We start from the raw sequence: 17,981 nt of genomic DNA, 5'->3' as shown, positions 1-17,981 counted from the left end.
TGACCTTGTCTCTGCAAAACTCATCAAATATTAAATACATTTCTTGAGACAACATCGCTTGTGTGTGTGTAAATTTCAGCCACTTTGGCTGTCAACGCAATCAAAACTTTTCCAGCTCAATTTGTTAAAATCTCTCTCATCGTATCTGCTCTTGTATTTTTGTTGTTTACGGCTTTGCGTTGACACACGTACATATATATATTGACACTGACTTATTATTACAGTTACTGAGCAGTTTTATCGCCGCATTTGTGATGTGATGACAGCTCTTCCAACACCCAAGAACACCCGTCTCGCCTCATAATCGAGCAATGATTACCATCAGTAGATTACTGTTTAATTCAGTCATTGCTCGTAATTACCGCAAATCATTTACAAACGTTCACATATGCATATGCATGTCTGCATGTGCATACAATGGCAACCAAGCCACCTAGTAGTAACAGCAACCACTTTACTGTATGAAATAGTAGACGGCTTGTTAGCATATCTTATCGCTGCCTGCTCATCGGTGCTCATGCTCAGAGCTTATAATTACATGCTTGTCCGCCAAGGGTTACGGCAGAGTTGGTCATGTCGTTGGGCCCTGCTCACTGTCGTTTCACACAAAGTCACCCGTCTTTGGGCTCTGTGGCGTTTCGTAGCCGCCACGCACCTTGTGCTGTCACCTAATGCCACGTAATTAGAGACTAACCACAGTTTCTCATGTTCAATTATGGTGGATTGATGCAGCGCGCCTCTTACCTAGTTCCCAGTGCTCACATACATCCACACATGTACACTCCCTTACTCGCCCAATCCTCTTTCGCGCGCTCGACACGGTGTCACAGCTTGTTGGCTATTACATAAATCTGGACTACTAAAGTTTGTCAATGTCAATGCTTCGCGTTGCACACCAGCTTGTGCATCTTCGCAAGCCCACATAAGCAATTGTATGCGTGGCACGCACACCACCGCACACATCAATATACAAATTTATGGTTAACATTTGTTGTGGTTCGCTGCCTTGTAAATGGATGATGTTGTTGGTGGATAGACTGGCTCACGTAAGCTTCCACCTTAGCTGCATGTGTAAATCTTTTTTCAGTTTGTGTCGTTGTTGTTGTTCTTAGCATTTAAAATGACATTACATTTCTAAATATTCGTTAATTCGTTAATTCGTCTTTGCGTCTGCCGTGGTGTCATTAACACTTTTGGGCAATCATTTCGTAATTTTTTGTGTTGTTGCACAGTGTTCTATTTTGTACTTTTTTCTCACTCTATAGGGAATCACACTTTTTCTTTCACTAGATTACCTAATTCTCTGTTTTCCATATTCTTCTAATTTTTGTTTTTTTTTTATTATCTTTTCCAGCACATTCATCATATCCACAGACTGGTGATTTTTTTCCTGCCCTTAATGAGTTCACAAGCCATTCCGTGATACGCCCTGAAATTCTGCATGGGCGACATAAACGCGCCTTGCGAAGCACATTGGATGCGGAGGTGAGTAAAATGTTACAAATATGAAAAGATAATTGGATCACAACTACATTAAAATTTGGGATTGGTCCTTTGCGATAAATATAGCTATAATACCAACCAGGTGATGAAACCCGAAACTTCTAATGCAAGCGAACATATTAAAACAAGAAAAAACGTTAACTTCGGTGGCACCGAAGCTAAATACCCTTCACAGGTGCATTTATGTTAGTAACTATATGTTCAGTTTGTATGGAAGCTATATGCTATAGTTAACCGATTGGAACAATTTCTTCGGAGATTACATTGTTGCCTTAGAAAATTATCTATACCAAATTTCGTGAATATATCTTGTTAAACGCGAATGTTTTCCATACAAGAACTTGATTCCGATCGTTCAGTTTATATGACAGCTATATGCTATAGTGAGCCGATCTGAATAATTTTTTCGGAGATTACATTGTTGCCTTAGAAAATTATCTGTACCAAATTTCGTGAATATGTCTTGTCAAATGTGTAAGTTTTCCATACAAGAACTTGATTCCGACCGTTCAGTTTATATGGCAGCTATATGTTDTAGTGGTCCGATATCGGCAGTTCCGACAARTGAGTAGCTTCTTGARGAGAAAATGGTGTTTGCAAAATTTCAAAACGATATCTTAAAAACTGAGGGACTAGTTCGTATATATACAGACAGACGGACAGACGGACAGACAGACAGACGGACATGGCTAAATCGAATCAGCTCAACAGCATAACATACTGATCATTTATATATTTACTTTATAGGGTCTCCGACGCTTTCTTCTGGGTGTTACAAACTTCGTGACAAAATAAATATACCCTGTTCAGGGTATAAGTATTCGCTGAAACGAAAGAACCTTCTTAATCGTTTTCTTTCGTTATAAGCAGTAATAAGTTGTGTCGTGAAGTGAGCTAGTCAAAATTTTCTCAGCCTCAACGCTGGTGGTGAACTAAATCATTCTTTATTTCGTACGATTTCGAACGACACATCGTTTCATTAATCAGCTATACACATGGTCGGAGTTTTAACATTGCTTCACAAACCTTTAACCCATGGCAATCTTGGATGGCCTCTAGTGAAAAAAGAAATTCCGGTTCAAAATACTGTTATTAAAGGGTGATCCAATTTGAGGTTCCCTACTTTTTTAAAGAAAAAGCAAGGAAACTTCAAATTTATTATAATTAATATAATTAATGGTGTTGTGAATAGTACGCCCAGTAGGCCGATTATGTTGACCATAAGTTGAGCGAAGCGCGCGAACCGCATTCTTTACAAAACGTGAATTTTTGTCGAACGATTTGTAAACGCTGTTCAGGTTTTTCCATGATGACAAAAATAACATGACAGCTTGACACGACTCATGCGTGATCTGTCAAAAACAGGCAATTGAAAAAAGTACAGCCACTTGGATCACCCGTTATATATTTTTTACCACTTCAAATAAGGAAAATTTTGAACATTCCGGTAATAAAAATCTCTCAATTTTTTGTAATTGCAAATTTGCACTCAAAAATGTAAAATTTATTCTTCAAAGCACATGTGTTAACTCTTTCTAGCTGTACTTTAGCGTCTATACCTCGTTGAAAAGCTGCCGCTCACATTGCTTAAAATCTACACGATGCACGATGTTCAATTTCCGAACACAAGAGTCCCATCTATCACTTTCAACACTCGGAGGCAAGCTGTCACCTGTTTCTTGTATGGCGATGTGAGCGATGACAAAATGCTGCACGACCAACTGCACACTCTTCAAGGTTGGCCTGTGTGCTTTGTGCCGTTCTGTTAAAGGATGTGCGTTTCTGCGCATTTCATTAAGGGAAATTGCAAAACGCCCACAATTTGCATGTTGAAATTAAATTTGTCCGCGGTAATATGATCGGCCGCCGGACAAATTATTAAGCATTTAATAGGTTGAAGGCAGTCATTGGCTATCCAAGTGGCTGATGGTTGTCGGTGGTCCCCTCTATTTTATAGCACTCCTGTGTAAATGAATGTATTGGTAAATTAGGCTTATTGGCAAAGTAATTTCGTGGGTGCGCCACCCAGCGTACAACTCCTCAACCGTTATTCTATGGAATGCAAATATGAAAAGACAATTTAATGATATTTTTTGTGAGTTTCAAATGATTTATTCCTTATTAGATGATTAGGAAATTTCGCAGAAATAAAGAGAATAAATATGAAATTTATATTAAGACTTACTTATTTCTGAAAAACAATATGTAATTATTTTCAATTCAACTTAACCATATTTTTCCTTTCCAGGAAGGTCAACATGTTCCGCACATAACACTCACGTACCAGCATGAAGGTCAACGCGTACACATTGACTTGCATCGCAACGATGAGTTACTGCCAGCCGAGCATTTCCTCCGCTATCAGCATTCGAATTCGCCAACGGGGCGTGTAGTAAAAAATTTCACAAAGACTGAATTGGAACTATGTCATTACCAGGTGAATTGTGCTTACAATAAAAATGTTGTTGTTGTAAAAAATTTTAGATTCTTTTATTTTTAATTTTTTCTGCTAAATATCGATTTTGATTAAATTCATTAATGTATTTTTTTTTTAATTCAAAGGGCACTATACGCGGCAAACCGCTTTCCAATGTTGCCATATCTACTTGTAATGGCGGTGGTGTCAATGGTCTAGTTTACGATGGTGTCGACACATATTTCATACACTCCGGTAGTGATGGGCGGTTGCAGGATGATCATTTTTTATTTCGGTAAGTTACAAAACTAATATTACGGTGATTATGGCGGCTTGTAGTTTGACTACCTATGAATTGCCATTTCCATGCATGACAAAAGGGCAGAATCGTACGAACTCATTTTTTAAAAAATGTTGTAGTAGGTTTTGTTACTGCCTTAGATGTTGAATTTCTCCATGAAATTCTTAACCCGTTGTATACTCGGTTTAAAGTTCAATCTCGAAAAGTAATACTTAGATAGTTCGTTTCTATTATTCAATATACGAGGTATATTATAAAAATAACGGGAATTTTGAATTTAAAACTTCGCAGTCTTGAGGATTCTACTTGTCAAATGTTTAGGTTACATTGATATTCATGCCCTGAAGTACGACACAATTTCCAGTTGTATTCATTGCCCACGTTGGCTGTAGTAGCCGCTAAGGTTAATTAGGCGTGTTTTTATGAGTTCAGCGATTTTCGTTTGTTTGTGAATATTTGGCTAAAACAATTACTTACTGTAACCATGTCCTAGCCTCCATATAAGCCAAATATTTTTCCAATTTTCAAAAAGAAAGAGAACATTAAAAGGCCCTCGTTTTTCAAAATAGTCGGAAATCGCTGATAGAGCTAAAGGCTATTCCAAAAATTGAGTTGAGAAGTGTTTCGACGATTGGAGTGTAGAAGTGCTGACATAAATGCCTAATATAGAAAAGGGACCCTCCTCCTCCTCCTCATAGAACTTTCTTTACTACATTTTTCATGAATATCAACGCCGTTCACTAATATCTTTATACTAGTATCAGCTAACATGCCGATCAACTTAATTTCTCTCTCTTTTGGACGACCAAAAGATACCTTTAGTATCTTCAGTTCTCATAAGGCATATACGTGTGTTCAAGTAATTACTTAGTTGCTTCACCTGGATAAATTTTATAAATTTTTTATTACTTTATTCTGTTCGAATAATTGCGGTTATAATCAATTGTATTCACAGTTAAATTTACTTGGCAAGCGTTAATCAACATTTCAATCTTTAATAGCTAAGGAACTGTGCGCCATTATAAGCTTTTGCCTTACAAAACATAATTTAGTTTATATTCGCAAAAATATGAACTGATGTCTGAAATGCCAATTATATTTTCGACGATTGTGATTCGATGTGTGCTAAGTAATGTGTTGAACTCAATATCCGCTGACAAATAAAATATTCCAAATAAGAATCATGAATACATAGTATACTATATATATATAGGTATATGTGTACAAGCAAATGTTAGCATGTTAATGAGGTTTCCTTTTTAGACTAATTACATCATTATAATATTCAATTGACAAAACAAGTTTATAATAATAATGTGACATTCGCAGCTCGGCTAAGTTCTCGACCGAGCTTTTTCTTTTATTTGAAAATTTATTAGTAATTACCTTCTAGGCGCAAATTGATCATAGGGCGCAGAAGACCGGGGTACGATAACAGTAGTAGTTTCTTTTTGATTCGGTGGTACATCTCCGTATTAATATAGTGAAACATATTGCCAGATGTCACATCCTGGACTCGCTGAATCCTTCATACCTTTCAATTCGGTAGCAAACATATTCTGATATACCTCCGACACTACATATAGTTATAGATAAGTTTAAAAAAATATTCTTGTAGAGCTCAAAAACATCTTAAAATTCAGTGATTATATTTATGTACCTATAAATTAAACCTAACACAACACTAAAATATCAAATAAAATTATCTCAGATTCTTCGGTTTATTTTAGACCATGTCTATCGATCTATACTACGTTAAATATATTTCCAAAACTTAGAATGGTGTAAATTTTTAAGCACAATACTGAATTATTCATCGATATGTATTTTATCGCCTTCAAAGTAATCCCCACCAGATTTAATACACTTATGAAAATGATTTTTCATAAGAACTTTTTGGGGTGGCCTTCAGCTTCTTCAGCGAATTTTATTTTATCTCTTCGATCGACTCAAAGCGGTTTCCACGGAGCTGCAATTTCAGTTGAGGAGCCAGAAAAAATAGCCAAATGTGGTGAATACGGTGGTCGATCGATGGCATTCATTACGTTTTAAATGTGGTCACAATCGTAGCTTGATGCGATCTTGCATTATCTTCGTGTATGGTTGTTTTACAATTCCGGCCGTTTTCGACGGATGTTCTCACGTAAACGCCTCAATACGACTTTATTGACCGTATGCCTCTCAGGAACAAGTTCATGATGAACCAAACCACGAATATCAAAATACACAATGAGTATCACTTTGAATTTTGAGCGGCTTTGTCATTGTGTTTTTGGTTTCGGCTCGTTTTTCTTTCAATTCCGATGATTGTTGACTAGTTTTGATGTCAAACTTATAAATCCACGTCTCATCGGCAGTTATAATGCTTTCCATGAATTTTTCCATGATGGGATCAGAATTCGCACGATCAAGCTTGATCAGAAAGACGATCAAGCATGTTCGACAGCAAGAAGAACTCGTTTCATACTCAAAATATCCATCGAAATCATACGAACGGACTCGCCAGAGATGTCGAGCTCTCTTGCCATCTCTCTAACACTTGCCTTACGATTTTAAAGCACCATATCCTTCACGTTGTTACTACATTCATCAGTTGAAGAGGTCGAAGGTCGTCCGGGACGAAGATTGCCTTCAAGAGCTGCTGTAAACAAACCGGTTTGACAGATAGCGCTCATGTTTGGCATAGTAAATATTATAACAGTCCTACCAACTCAGCAAAATACACTTTTACTCGGGGAGTTTAATTGAAATTTCCGGGTACTTTTTTGTCACTAATATATTGAAAAAATTATCGACTTTTCGGTTTATTTTAGACCATACCTATCGGTCTATCTCTTCTTTACTGGCGGAGAAACCGCTTACGCGGTTATAACCGAGTTAACAAGAGCGCTCCTGTCATTTCTTATTTTCGCAAGGTGGCGCCAATTGGAGATTCCAAGCGAAGCGAAAGGTGAATTTTGTCCATTTCATCTCATTCAAAGTAATCTTTGAAAATGTAGCGAAATGATCACGAATTACCAATGCAGTATGAGATGGTGCGTTGCCGCACTTCTTTTAGAGCCTCACAAAACGACGCGTATCTCAAATACTAATAAATATTTTGACGTGATATTTAGCATAGATGTTATTAACAGTAGTACCAAATAACATAAAAAAAATTTGAAGTATAAATTAAAAATTAGCCTTTCAATTTGATCAAAGTAGTACTTACGCTGATTTATTACCAAACGTTTCTTTATAATGTTGGTATGCCTATATATACCGAATATGTGAACAAATATTAAATTTTTGGTAGAAAAAGAGTTTTTGAATAGAAAAAGAGCAATAATCGTAGAATTTATTACATTTCGACTGCAAAGCTCCGAGTACCATCGCCGTCCGATTTTAAAAATCTAATTTCAAAAATCTCAACTTTAAGTTTTATGTTCCGAAACTTACTGAGCTAGACCAATTTGGAATGGGCAATACAGAAATTTTAGCCAATTGAAATTTTTTTAGGTATACATACATATATGCATATATGTATACATACATATGTATAGGCTAATTAATTCCATTCTGATATCCCGAAAAATACTTTTCTAATGTCTTTATTAAATTATACTCTCGTTTTTGGCCAGTAGAGCTTTATAGTCGTCAGAATGTCTCCACTATCCATTAACGGATAGCTACCGGCTTGTCTGCCTATTTTAATTTTGATGGCCTGTCCAACAAGAAAGCGAGTTGGCTTTTCGTATGGCCACCTTTTGAGTCAATATTTGGTCAACGCATGTCGGCAAACACGCCGCTGCCGTTTTAGCCACTTTAACCGACGTCGCTACTCGCCCACACAGTGCCACGGCCAATGGTCTTTAATAAAACAAGCGTGTCTACCATATTAATGCATGTTTCTTTGTCTGTTGAAGGCGGGACGTGTTTGCATATAAATTACTCACTAGAATATCTTCTCGCTTTCTTCCGTTGGCACTTCCGTTAAGGCATAAAATATTTGCAAAAACAGTTAGCTACATTTCATGGCTAATTTGTGGTTTGTAGTAATATGTACAACTAACTTTTTTTTTTTTTTTTAAATTGGCAATTATTGTTTTGCTTCTTAATTTATAGACACGCCGATTTGTTGAACAAAAATGCAACATGTGGCTACGACAGTGCCACCGACAACCACGCACACACTCCTTTCTGGAAGGCTGAGAATTTGCGGCGAAAGAGCGACGACTTTTCAGAAGCACCAATGCACTTAGATGGGTCGAAAATCAACCGCATTTTAAGAGTGAGTATCATTTATTGAGCGTATGAAAAATTGTTGCTATATACTTTTGTATATTCTTGATATATTATTCAATATAATTGCAGTATAAAAGGTCCTATGAGAATAACGATGTGATACGCGGTCCTTACAATGCCAACAAACACTCGTCCTATGTAGAACTTGTTATTGTGGTTGACAATAAATTGTATAAATCGTTTGGGGAGAGCTCGAAGAAAGTACATCAGCACTGCAAGGACTTAGCCAATATAATCAATGCGGTAAGTTGACTAACTTTAAGATAGTCATAGGGACATTGCAATGGTTACTAAGCGACAGAATCTTAGTAATCTATCATCCTGACCGTACTTCATATCCGAAGAGAAATCTTCTACATCCAAGTCTAAACCTAGGTATTGGTAAAAAAAAGGAGATACACTAAAATGAATGGAAATGCTATGAGCTTAAAAATAGCAAATTTGCAAGCGCGTTAAAGTCTTAAGCCTTCTATTTAAAGTAATTAAAAAAAAGTATGTAAACAAAATTGTTCCCACAGTAACAGATTCTAGACGATACATCATTCAATCTTATTCACACATATATAAAAATTAAAAGGAAAGACCCGAAAATTTGCATGGGCATTCCTTTAGTTCGCAAATTATGTCTATATTAACCAACTTTACACTTAATGAACTGAGCTATAATTTTTATTTTTCTTTCCCCAAGTTATACGTACCACTGAATATCTTTGTTGCTTTGGTGGGTGTGGTGATCTGGAACGAGTACGATGAGATTGATTTTTCGAATGATGGAGATCTAACGCTACGCAACTTCCTCAACTATCGGCGAACAAAACTGGTGCTGGACCATCCTAATGATAATGCGCAGTTGCTGACCAAAGAGCAATTTAGCGGCGGCGTTGTTGGTAATTAACGATTGCAACTGTAATAACATAAAACATGGACAAATATATAATACATTTCATTCCGCATATAGGCAAAGCGTTGAAGGGTCCCATTTGCACGCACGAGTACTCGGGCGGCGTTTCGAACGAGCACAGTCAAATTGTAGCCGTTGTGGCCACCACAATGGCGCACGAAATGGGTCACAACTTTGGCATGGAGCACGATTCGTCCGACTGTAAGTGCCAGGATGAGAAATGCATAATGTCCGCTTCGTCCACGTCCGTGGTGCCGGTGCATTGGAGCAGTTGTAGCATTGATCAGCTCAACATTGCTTTCTCGCGTGGCATGAACTATTGCCTACGTAACAAACCCACTAAGTTGTTCGAGTCACCGCAATGCGGAAACGGTTTCGTGGAGCCCGGCGAGCAATGTGACTGTGGGCTGCCCAACTACTGTGAGAATACCTGCTGCGACCCGTACACTTGTATGCTGCACACAAACGCGTCTTGTGCCACTGGTGAATGCTGTGATTTGAGTACATGTCGTCCCAAAGCGGCTGGACAGGCGTGCCGTGTGGCCGAAAACGAATGTGATTTGCCCGAATACTGTACCGGCGAGTCGGAATACTGTCCGGCAGATGTGTTCAAACGTGACACCGAAGAGTGCGACAGCGGACAAGCCTATTGCTTCCAAGGAAATTGTCGTTCGCACTCGCAACAGTGCCGCATACTGTGGGGACCGACCGGTGAGAGCTCAGAGCATTGCTACAGCAAAAATGTTGAAGGCAAGCGTGGCGGCAATTGCGGCTTCGACCGCATCAACAACACATTTATTCGGTGCGAAGATGAGCACGTACGTTGCGGCATGTTGCATTGCCGACATTTGAATGAACGACTCGAATTCGGCATGGAATCTGCAGCGGTGCTGTCGCATTCATTCATCAATCATGAGGGCAATATAGTCCCGTGTCGCACAGCGCTGGTCGATTTGGGGCTACAAAGCACAGATCCCGGACTTACGCCTAATGGCGCCAAGTGTGGCGAAGACAAAATGTGTGTCAACCAAAAGTGCCTAACGATAGAACGTGTACGTGCCACCGGGCTCGGCAGGCAGTGTCCAGATAATTGTAATGGCAATGGTGTATGCAACAGTCTCGGTAATTGCCACTGCCATGTAGGCTACTCGGGCACAACATGTCGCCTACCAGGACCTGGCGGTTCAATCAACAGTGGACCAGCATCGTCACCGACGAGTAAGTGCAAAATATGCATTATTCATAATGTATGTTCATACATTTCCGTTTATTTCGTTTCAACAGGTCACCAAGCTTTCCAGAACTTCATGTACATTTTCTTCTTCGGCGTGATACCGTTTATGGTGTTCATTATCTGGCTCTCTTACTATATACGCAACCGACGCTTCTTCATTGGCGGCAAGCTGGCTGAAAATATGTATGTATCTACGCCGCACAAGTCGGTGTGCTCATTTACCACTTCCACTAGCAATACAACTTCCTCCCACTCTTCCAATACTTCTTCTAACTTATCTTCTTCTTCAACTGCATCTTGTGCATCGTCTGCGAGCGCAACTAAAAAACTAAAAGGCACAACACTAGGGTCCTGTGCCAAACGGGGCCAACTCAAACATTCAAACACATTCCACACAAGCACACAAGCGAAACCGTACACTAGCACGAACACAACTACAAAAACAATAACAGAAAGTCAGAAACTAATCAGTCAAAGTGCATCCACTAATAATCTAGCGCGCATCCATAACAATTTGCATTTTAAGAGTAAAACTAATGAAGATTTCAATAGCATTAAGCCCAGTAATAAGATCGTATCGGTGGCGGAGATCAAAAAGAATTTCACACAAAATAGTAATCTAAACAAAACCAAGTCGGCAGCAACACCAACCAAAATACCAAGCATACCAGCAAGTAATGCTTCTGCAACCACACCACCAACCACACTAAAACGCAAACTGAAAACACCAACAAACCACCAAACACTCCCGACGAGAGCTAATAAACATCACCTGGCGGATGACGATAGCTCGAAGGGCAACACACTCGCCAACAGTCAGGCTAACACTATGCGGCGCAAGCTAGAAATTACCGACATACGCTTGCAGGCAACGACAAATCCGCATGCGCTGTGCGACGGCGCACAGTTCATAGCCAGTGATCGCGATAGGTGTGTCCAAAAATTGGTTAGCCAAAACCAAAAAAACATCTAAGCATTTTGCCATTCGCTGGCGCTAATTGAAGCAAGCAAAAGCTGTTGATAAATACGCAAAGATTTGCATTATCTGTGCCGATAAAGAATATATGTTGCAGTCAGCATTAAAGCAGAAAATTTTTAATTTATACTTTTGTGTAAATAGAGATATATAAATTGCAGAAAAAATGAAGAAACAAATTGGTTGCTGTTGCTGCTTTGTAGCCGAGCACTTGTCGCTTGAAATCCCGTTATATTCGCATGTGCTTTCAATTCATTACTTTAATTAGTTGCGAAATTATTTAAGGTGTTAAAAGTTTGGTGTCTGATGTGCAAAATTTCGAAAATAAGTTCCAATTTTAATGATTGATTAAACTTTTATTTTTCAAGAAATCTATTAATTTATTTTAGCATGTCAAGTATAAATAAATAAATATTATTACAGTATGTTCAGCGCTTCCATCAACCACATAGTTAATATGAGTGAATTAATACAACCAAAGCAATGCACCCAAATGAATGAGTAGCGAGCAAATTTTATCATATTTGACCGTTTTTTCATATGCAGTGAAATTCCCCATTACGGACAGTCTTCATACCGCACAGCTCCCATTACTTGACAAATTTCATGAACACAGCCTTTTTATATTAATAGTTTCATACAAGATTAATTCTTATAACCGATAGTGAGAAGCTCCAATGACCGGACGCGGACACAATTTTCATAATATTTCGTTCAATTTATCTCTGAAAAACGGACAAGATTTAACTAAAATTTTTAACAAAAATGTGTACACCTTGTAGTTCGCGTTTTTTTTTTAATATTTCTTTTTTTTTTAATTAATTTTTGGAGTTTTGCGACAGTTTTTTTTTTTTAAGAATAATACACAAAATGATCACAGAAAAATAAACTATCTTGTACTGGCGCCATCTGGTTGACGGTGCCCTAACGGAAGCTTTGGGAATAATTGTCATTTATTCACTTCTGAATGATATTGGATCGTATTTATTTGTTTAGTATAAATAAGTTGCACCTTTTGACTCTAAGAGTACATTTTAAACACATATTTGTACAACTCTCATAGCCGGACAAAAGCACTGCGACGGTTATAAGGAATTTCGCTGTATACTTAAAGTATATTTGTCTTTCGTGTCTCTTTAAACATCAATCGGATGGTGTAAAAGTCAAAATTGGTCGGTGGTATCATAAATAACTTCGTTGCTAATTAAGAGAAGAAAAACTTAAAGTCCGTTATATGTAAGCCGCTCAAAGATGTTTTATATGTAGTTCACTTTAAAAACTCATTTCTATTGCTCTCAAATTATTAAAATTCTGAGTCGAAATAATTAATATAAAAATACTTTTATGTATGTAGTTCATGTGGTATTTATTATTGTTTTTGCAATTTATTTACTATTACTTTTTTTAATATTTATTTAATGTCTCTAATAAAGCGTCTGTAAAATTCGGCCTAACTCTTAAGTGTACTTATGTGTATTTATATGTATGTGTAGCTTTAAATAAAATGTGATGTTGCATCAATTTATATTGCTGTTTTTCAAGCTTTTCTGTTCTACAAACTCATCCTTTTTGTGAGTGTTTTAAATATCCTTCCTTAGATTGCATGATTCTAGCATTTTTTGTTGAAAAAAACTTGGCTGTGGTGTTGGTTAACATGCAAGCATTCTATTTGCGATGATTTTTACAATTGGCTGTGGTATGTGCATTTTCTATAACATTATATAACATTTGTTTTTTTATTTTAGACTAACAATTAACTGTCTCATATTTTATATTTAAGAACCAAAAATAAATAATATCTTCAAAAGCTCGAATAAAGTTGTCGATTGTAAATCTATTTTAGACTAACATAATCTACAAATAAAAATACACCATTATACAAAACAAAAACATTTTTACATTCATTCCCCAATATTATCACATACGCTTGATTTATCCATCACTTATCGTTTTTGTCGGCCTGTTGTCTTGTTACAGCATCAAAGCGGCCAGCGCCAAGCAAGCACCCGCACGTCCTGATCACGGTCCTCATGGCGGTGGTGTCGGCGCCAACGGCGGACACAGCCTACCCAAGTCTACGCCCAGCAGTACGGACGATATGAATTCTGCGCTACTGAAGTCCCCCAGCGACTCGAATGACACTTCCGTTGGCAATGGCATGTTTGGCAAATTCAAAGGCTTTACCCTACGCCCCCTCAATGATACCACTTCACCAACCAACAACTTCAATGCACCCAATGTGGCTTATGTACAGCCCACGGTACAGGACACTGCCGCAATGAATGGAGGTGTACCACAACGCTCTGCACCACCACCGCCATTGGTCAAAGGTAAATCGGTGGATGCGGTGCAACCCACACGTTGGGCGCCACCGCCACCAGTTGGCGTTGCAACTGCACCAGCATTACCACCACCGAATCCCGGCTCGAATGCGCGCCCAATTATATCGATGCCGGTATTGGAGACCTCTACAATGACGCTGCCAATAAAGAAGTCGAGCGGTGAGGTGTCGCCAACGCCCTCCGCACCCTTGCCACCTGGCAGTCAATCAGGTTCATTACCGCGTCCCGTCCCACCACCGCCGGTGCCTTTACATGCAGACCCTAAGTTGAATGTGAAACGCGATGGTACCATAAGGCGTATTGCATCTTTTCTGAAGAAAGAGGAGAAGGCACCATTGAAGGAGAAGACCTACATCGATCGCGAGAAGTTGAAGAATATCGAGATATCAGCACCAATGCCAGTGGCACCGCAAGGCGAGTCTTCCAATTCGGACTCAGAGACTACTCCTAAGGAGGAGGAAACCAAAAATTTAGTAAAGCGCGCACAGTCTATGCGTTCTCCAACCAAGAAAACCAACGTGCAAACATTCGGTTCGATGCGTTACGCACCGGGTAGTGCACGACCAAAGAGCGTAGCGGCTGCCGCGGCGGCTTCACGTCCAAAAAGTCCACCGCCACGCCCTCCACCGCTGAAGAAAACTAATTCGACAACTTCTTCCGGCTACGCACTGCCTGTTGCCACTGCCAAGTCTAACGTGGAGAACACATATGATGATTGTGAGTTTGTTGAACAGTCGCTGACCACTGTAGGCGAGTCGAGTGAAGCGGACTCACCCACTTCAACCGATAACATATACTCCGTCATAGACGAAATACCGCCCGCTGCACAAACTGTTAAGCGAAGCGATTTCATCAATGAAAGCACTGACATGGGTCTGCTTGGTGAGATTGTGAATGAAATTGAGAAGCGCAATGGCGACTCAATATACAGCGCGTCAACGCTGGTAAAGAACAAGCCACAATCAGCGGAAGAAGTAAAAAATACAGCTGCAGATGTGAAAACGACATCAAATGCCACAAAGAGCATTAGCACAAATAATGACGCCAATGTATCAGCGGAAGCTGCGAAACCGTCGGCAAACGCAAATACAGTTACAGCGCAGACTGTGCCTACATATTTGCGCCCGGCGCCAGTGAACGCACCAGTTGCGCGAGTAGCGCCTACGCGTGCCGATCTCACGTCCACCACAGCATTTTCTAGCTTTAAGCCCACTAGCTTAAGCGCAGCGCCCACAGCAGTTGGTGCCGCGGCTGCAGCCAACAAGAGCAACACAACTGCCGTCAATCGTCTCAGCGGCGCAAACAGCACCAGCGGAAATGCTGCGACGACAAGAAACCGATCCTTCGCTAAAACACCTGTCGCCGCAAGTTCAACTACAACAACAACACGGACAACAAACAGCAGTAATAGCACAGCACTGCCGTCCGCCACAATCACAAAACCAAAACCGCTCTCCGCGAAACCCTCATTCAATAGTCAAAAGAAAGTGACGCCCGCGCCCAGTGTGGGCGCTACAGGTGCGCGCTTGGCCGGGACTGGCACACCGCGAACGGCGCCCACTGTAAAGTCAGGAAACATTGCCTCCCTGACGCAGCGCTTCGAAAAGGGTGCGACTACCAATGCGAGAAAGTAAAATGGATGGTGCGCTACTGCATTATTCTCCTATGGCAGCTTTTTTGATGCATTTGCGCTGATTTCTTTCAAATGCCCCAAAACACATAAACCAAACTGATATTTATTCTGTGCGTGTATATTTGCTAATGCAAGGAAATAGTTTCAAAATACTATATTACAACTGCAACTATATTGGCACTGCTGGGGCTCGACCGAAGTGTTTTAAGGTTGTTTGCGCCATACTATCATATAATTAATGCGATAATTGTACATTATACATTATGATATTGTAAGGAAATTTAAACGAAGTGTGCAAAATTTATAAAAATTAAGACGAGAGATAAACTAAATCAATTCAAAAGTGATATTCATTCCTTGGCATATTGTAGCGTCGAACGAATTCGTTGTAGTTGTATTGTATGTATGTATATTGTACGAATATAGTGCACCTAACTATGCTAAAACTATATTTTTTAAATTACTTTATATAGAACGACATATGTTTTTGACCCCAATATTGTGTGTTAGGTTTATGATAATAAATTGAACCGTTAGCTTAAGTTTTGTAAATTAATATATATTGTTAATTGAAATAAATATTGGCATGCAAGCAGTGAGAATTTTAATTTTAGAGAATCTGAAATTAATTATAATAAGTGTAAAAATTGTATTATCAACACGTTTCGTGGGAAGAAATCTATTATTGAAATTTTGTTTCTAATTAAAATATTTGTTTAACCTTATCGCTTCCACTTCATGTAATATAAGTCTAGTAAAAATAATATTGAAAACACTGCCTGTTTTTGAAGAAAAAAATTAATTTTTCAGCACTGACACAAAAAAGGTCCGGTGATCCACACGATTTCTTATATATAAACAATAACCATTGATTTTACTACTTTCTTTACTTTTATTTCACGTTCAGTAAAAAATATTTGAACATTGCGTTAGTTTCTGTGAGTTTTCTTTTTTCCGAACATTACTGCCTTAAATTAAGATTGACACAGCCATGGTACATGGTCCTCTACCGTGGCCACAGCAGTGAACCTTGGCAGTTCTTTAGCTAGCTAGTATAGCTGATGCTATAACGTGCTCAAAATGCAAACGAATCTAATCTCTAATTTTTTGTTTGTTAAATTTCATAACGAACTGTTTTTAATATGTTAAACTAAAAACGAAGCCAAAGAAATCATAAAGTGCACTGAGATTTCTTTCGCTGTTATAAATAAGCAAGTTTATTAAGTGAAAACAGTAAAAGAATTATTTATGTAAAGTAATCTTAGTAAATAGCAAGAGTTTGTTGAAGCTAGATAAATATTTTCGCATTCAAACTAATTGTCAATTGCCTGTACAACAAAAAACGATGGATATAAAACAATTTCGTTCGTTTATTCCGAAAGATATGCATATAGTATATCCCACTAAACTCGTTATATGGCACTTGAAATGCGCGTAGCTTACTGAATTAATGCAATTATGTGAATTTGCAAGCACTTCTGCAACTAATCTGCAATTAGATTAGAAATATGCAAAACCTATGCACACACACATACGTACCCATATACATACTCGACTATATCAAAACTAAATTAAGACACTTAATCCTAATGTATGCATTTTGCTAGTAATTACATGTCAATCTGAGTGTGTTGTGCGCAGTCGAAAATTTTGCTTTGCGTGCAAATTGAAATCCCACAATTAATTATACATACAAGCATAAATATTTAAATTATTACCTACTATTAGACTTAAAGTTAAAGAATTGTGTTATTTAAAGTAAAAAACGCAAATATAGCTATACAAAATATAATACAAATTATGAATACTTATGACAAGTGAAACTGTATATTAATTATAACTAGATACAACAAAAGTGATGACACAAATAAACTACTTTTTCATAAAACTTAATGTAACGAAATCCCCGATGTTTTCATTATGTGCACTTTATTTATCTAGACTATTTAAAGGCTGAAACTCGCTCGATGTTCGCTTTATAACGGGAGCGCTAAGAACCAATCTAGCGGCTGCACTAGAAAGGATAGGTTAGAGTAACTTACAACTTACACACAGCCGTATCACAAATGGCTAATGGAGTAGGCACCGACCCATAAATTTTGCGGCAAAAGGCCGTGTCTTCCAAGCGATTGAAATACCGGCTAGGAAAGCGGTTGAGATAGCTTAGAACATTGAAACAGCATAAAGAAGACCAACATGTATGTCGCTACCCATTAATCTGAAGTTATGTATATCTTAAAACTGTCGGTTTTAAAAGACAATTTTAAATGTTTGTGTCATGCCTTGAAGTCTTTTCTGTTTCATATATTTGCTCCGACTTCTTTATTGTTCCTTCATTTAAATAATGTAAATTAAATACAGTGAGTTTTCACAGTACGGACAGTCCCTATA

General features: G+C 38.4%; 1 protein-coding gene across 1 annotated transcript; it reads left to right on the top strand.

Annotated features, from left to right (window-relative positions):
- Window positions 1-1,354: 1,354 nt before the first annotated feature.
- Window positions 1,355-16,178, top strand: LOC108974007 (disintegrin and metalloproteinase domain-containing protein 12; the record flags this gene model as incomplete). Its single annotated transcript, XM_018941574.1, has 9 exons — window positions 1,355-1,485; window positions 3,752-3,940; window positions 4,066-4,214; window positions 8,325-8,490; window positions 8,574-8,747; window positions 9,193-9,391; window positions 9,463-10,623; window positions 10,690-10,822; window positions 13,593-16,178. Coding segments are annotated over 9 exons (4,301 nt in total), but the record flags the coding sequence as incomplete, so codon positions are not given.
- Window positions 16,179-17,981: the final 1,803 nt, after the last annotated feature.

The sequence above is a fragment of the Bactrocera latifrons genome, unplaced genomic scaffold (assembly GCF_001853355.1).
Source record: "Bactrocera latifrons isolate USDA-ARS-PBARC rearing strain unplaced genomic scaffold, ASM185335v1 scaffold_52, whole genome shotgun sequence".
NCBI lineage: Eukaryota > Metazoa > Arthropoda > Insecta > Diptera > Tephritidae > Bactrocera > Bactrocera latifrons.
This window is presented reverse-complemented; position numbering and strand designations above follow the sequence as displayed.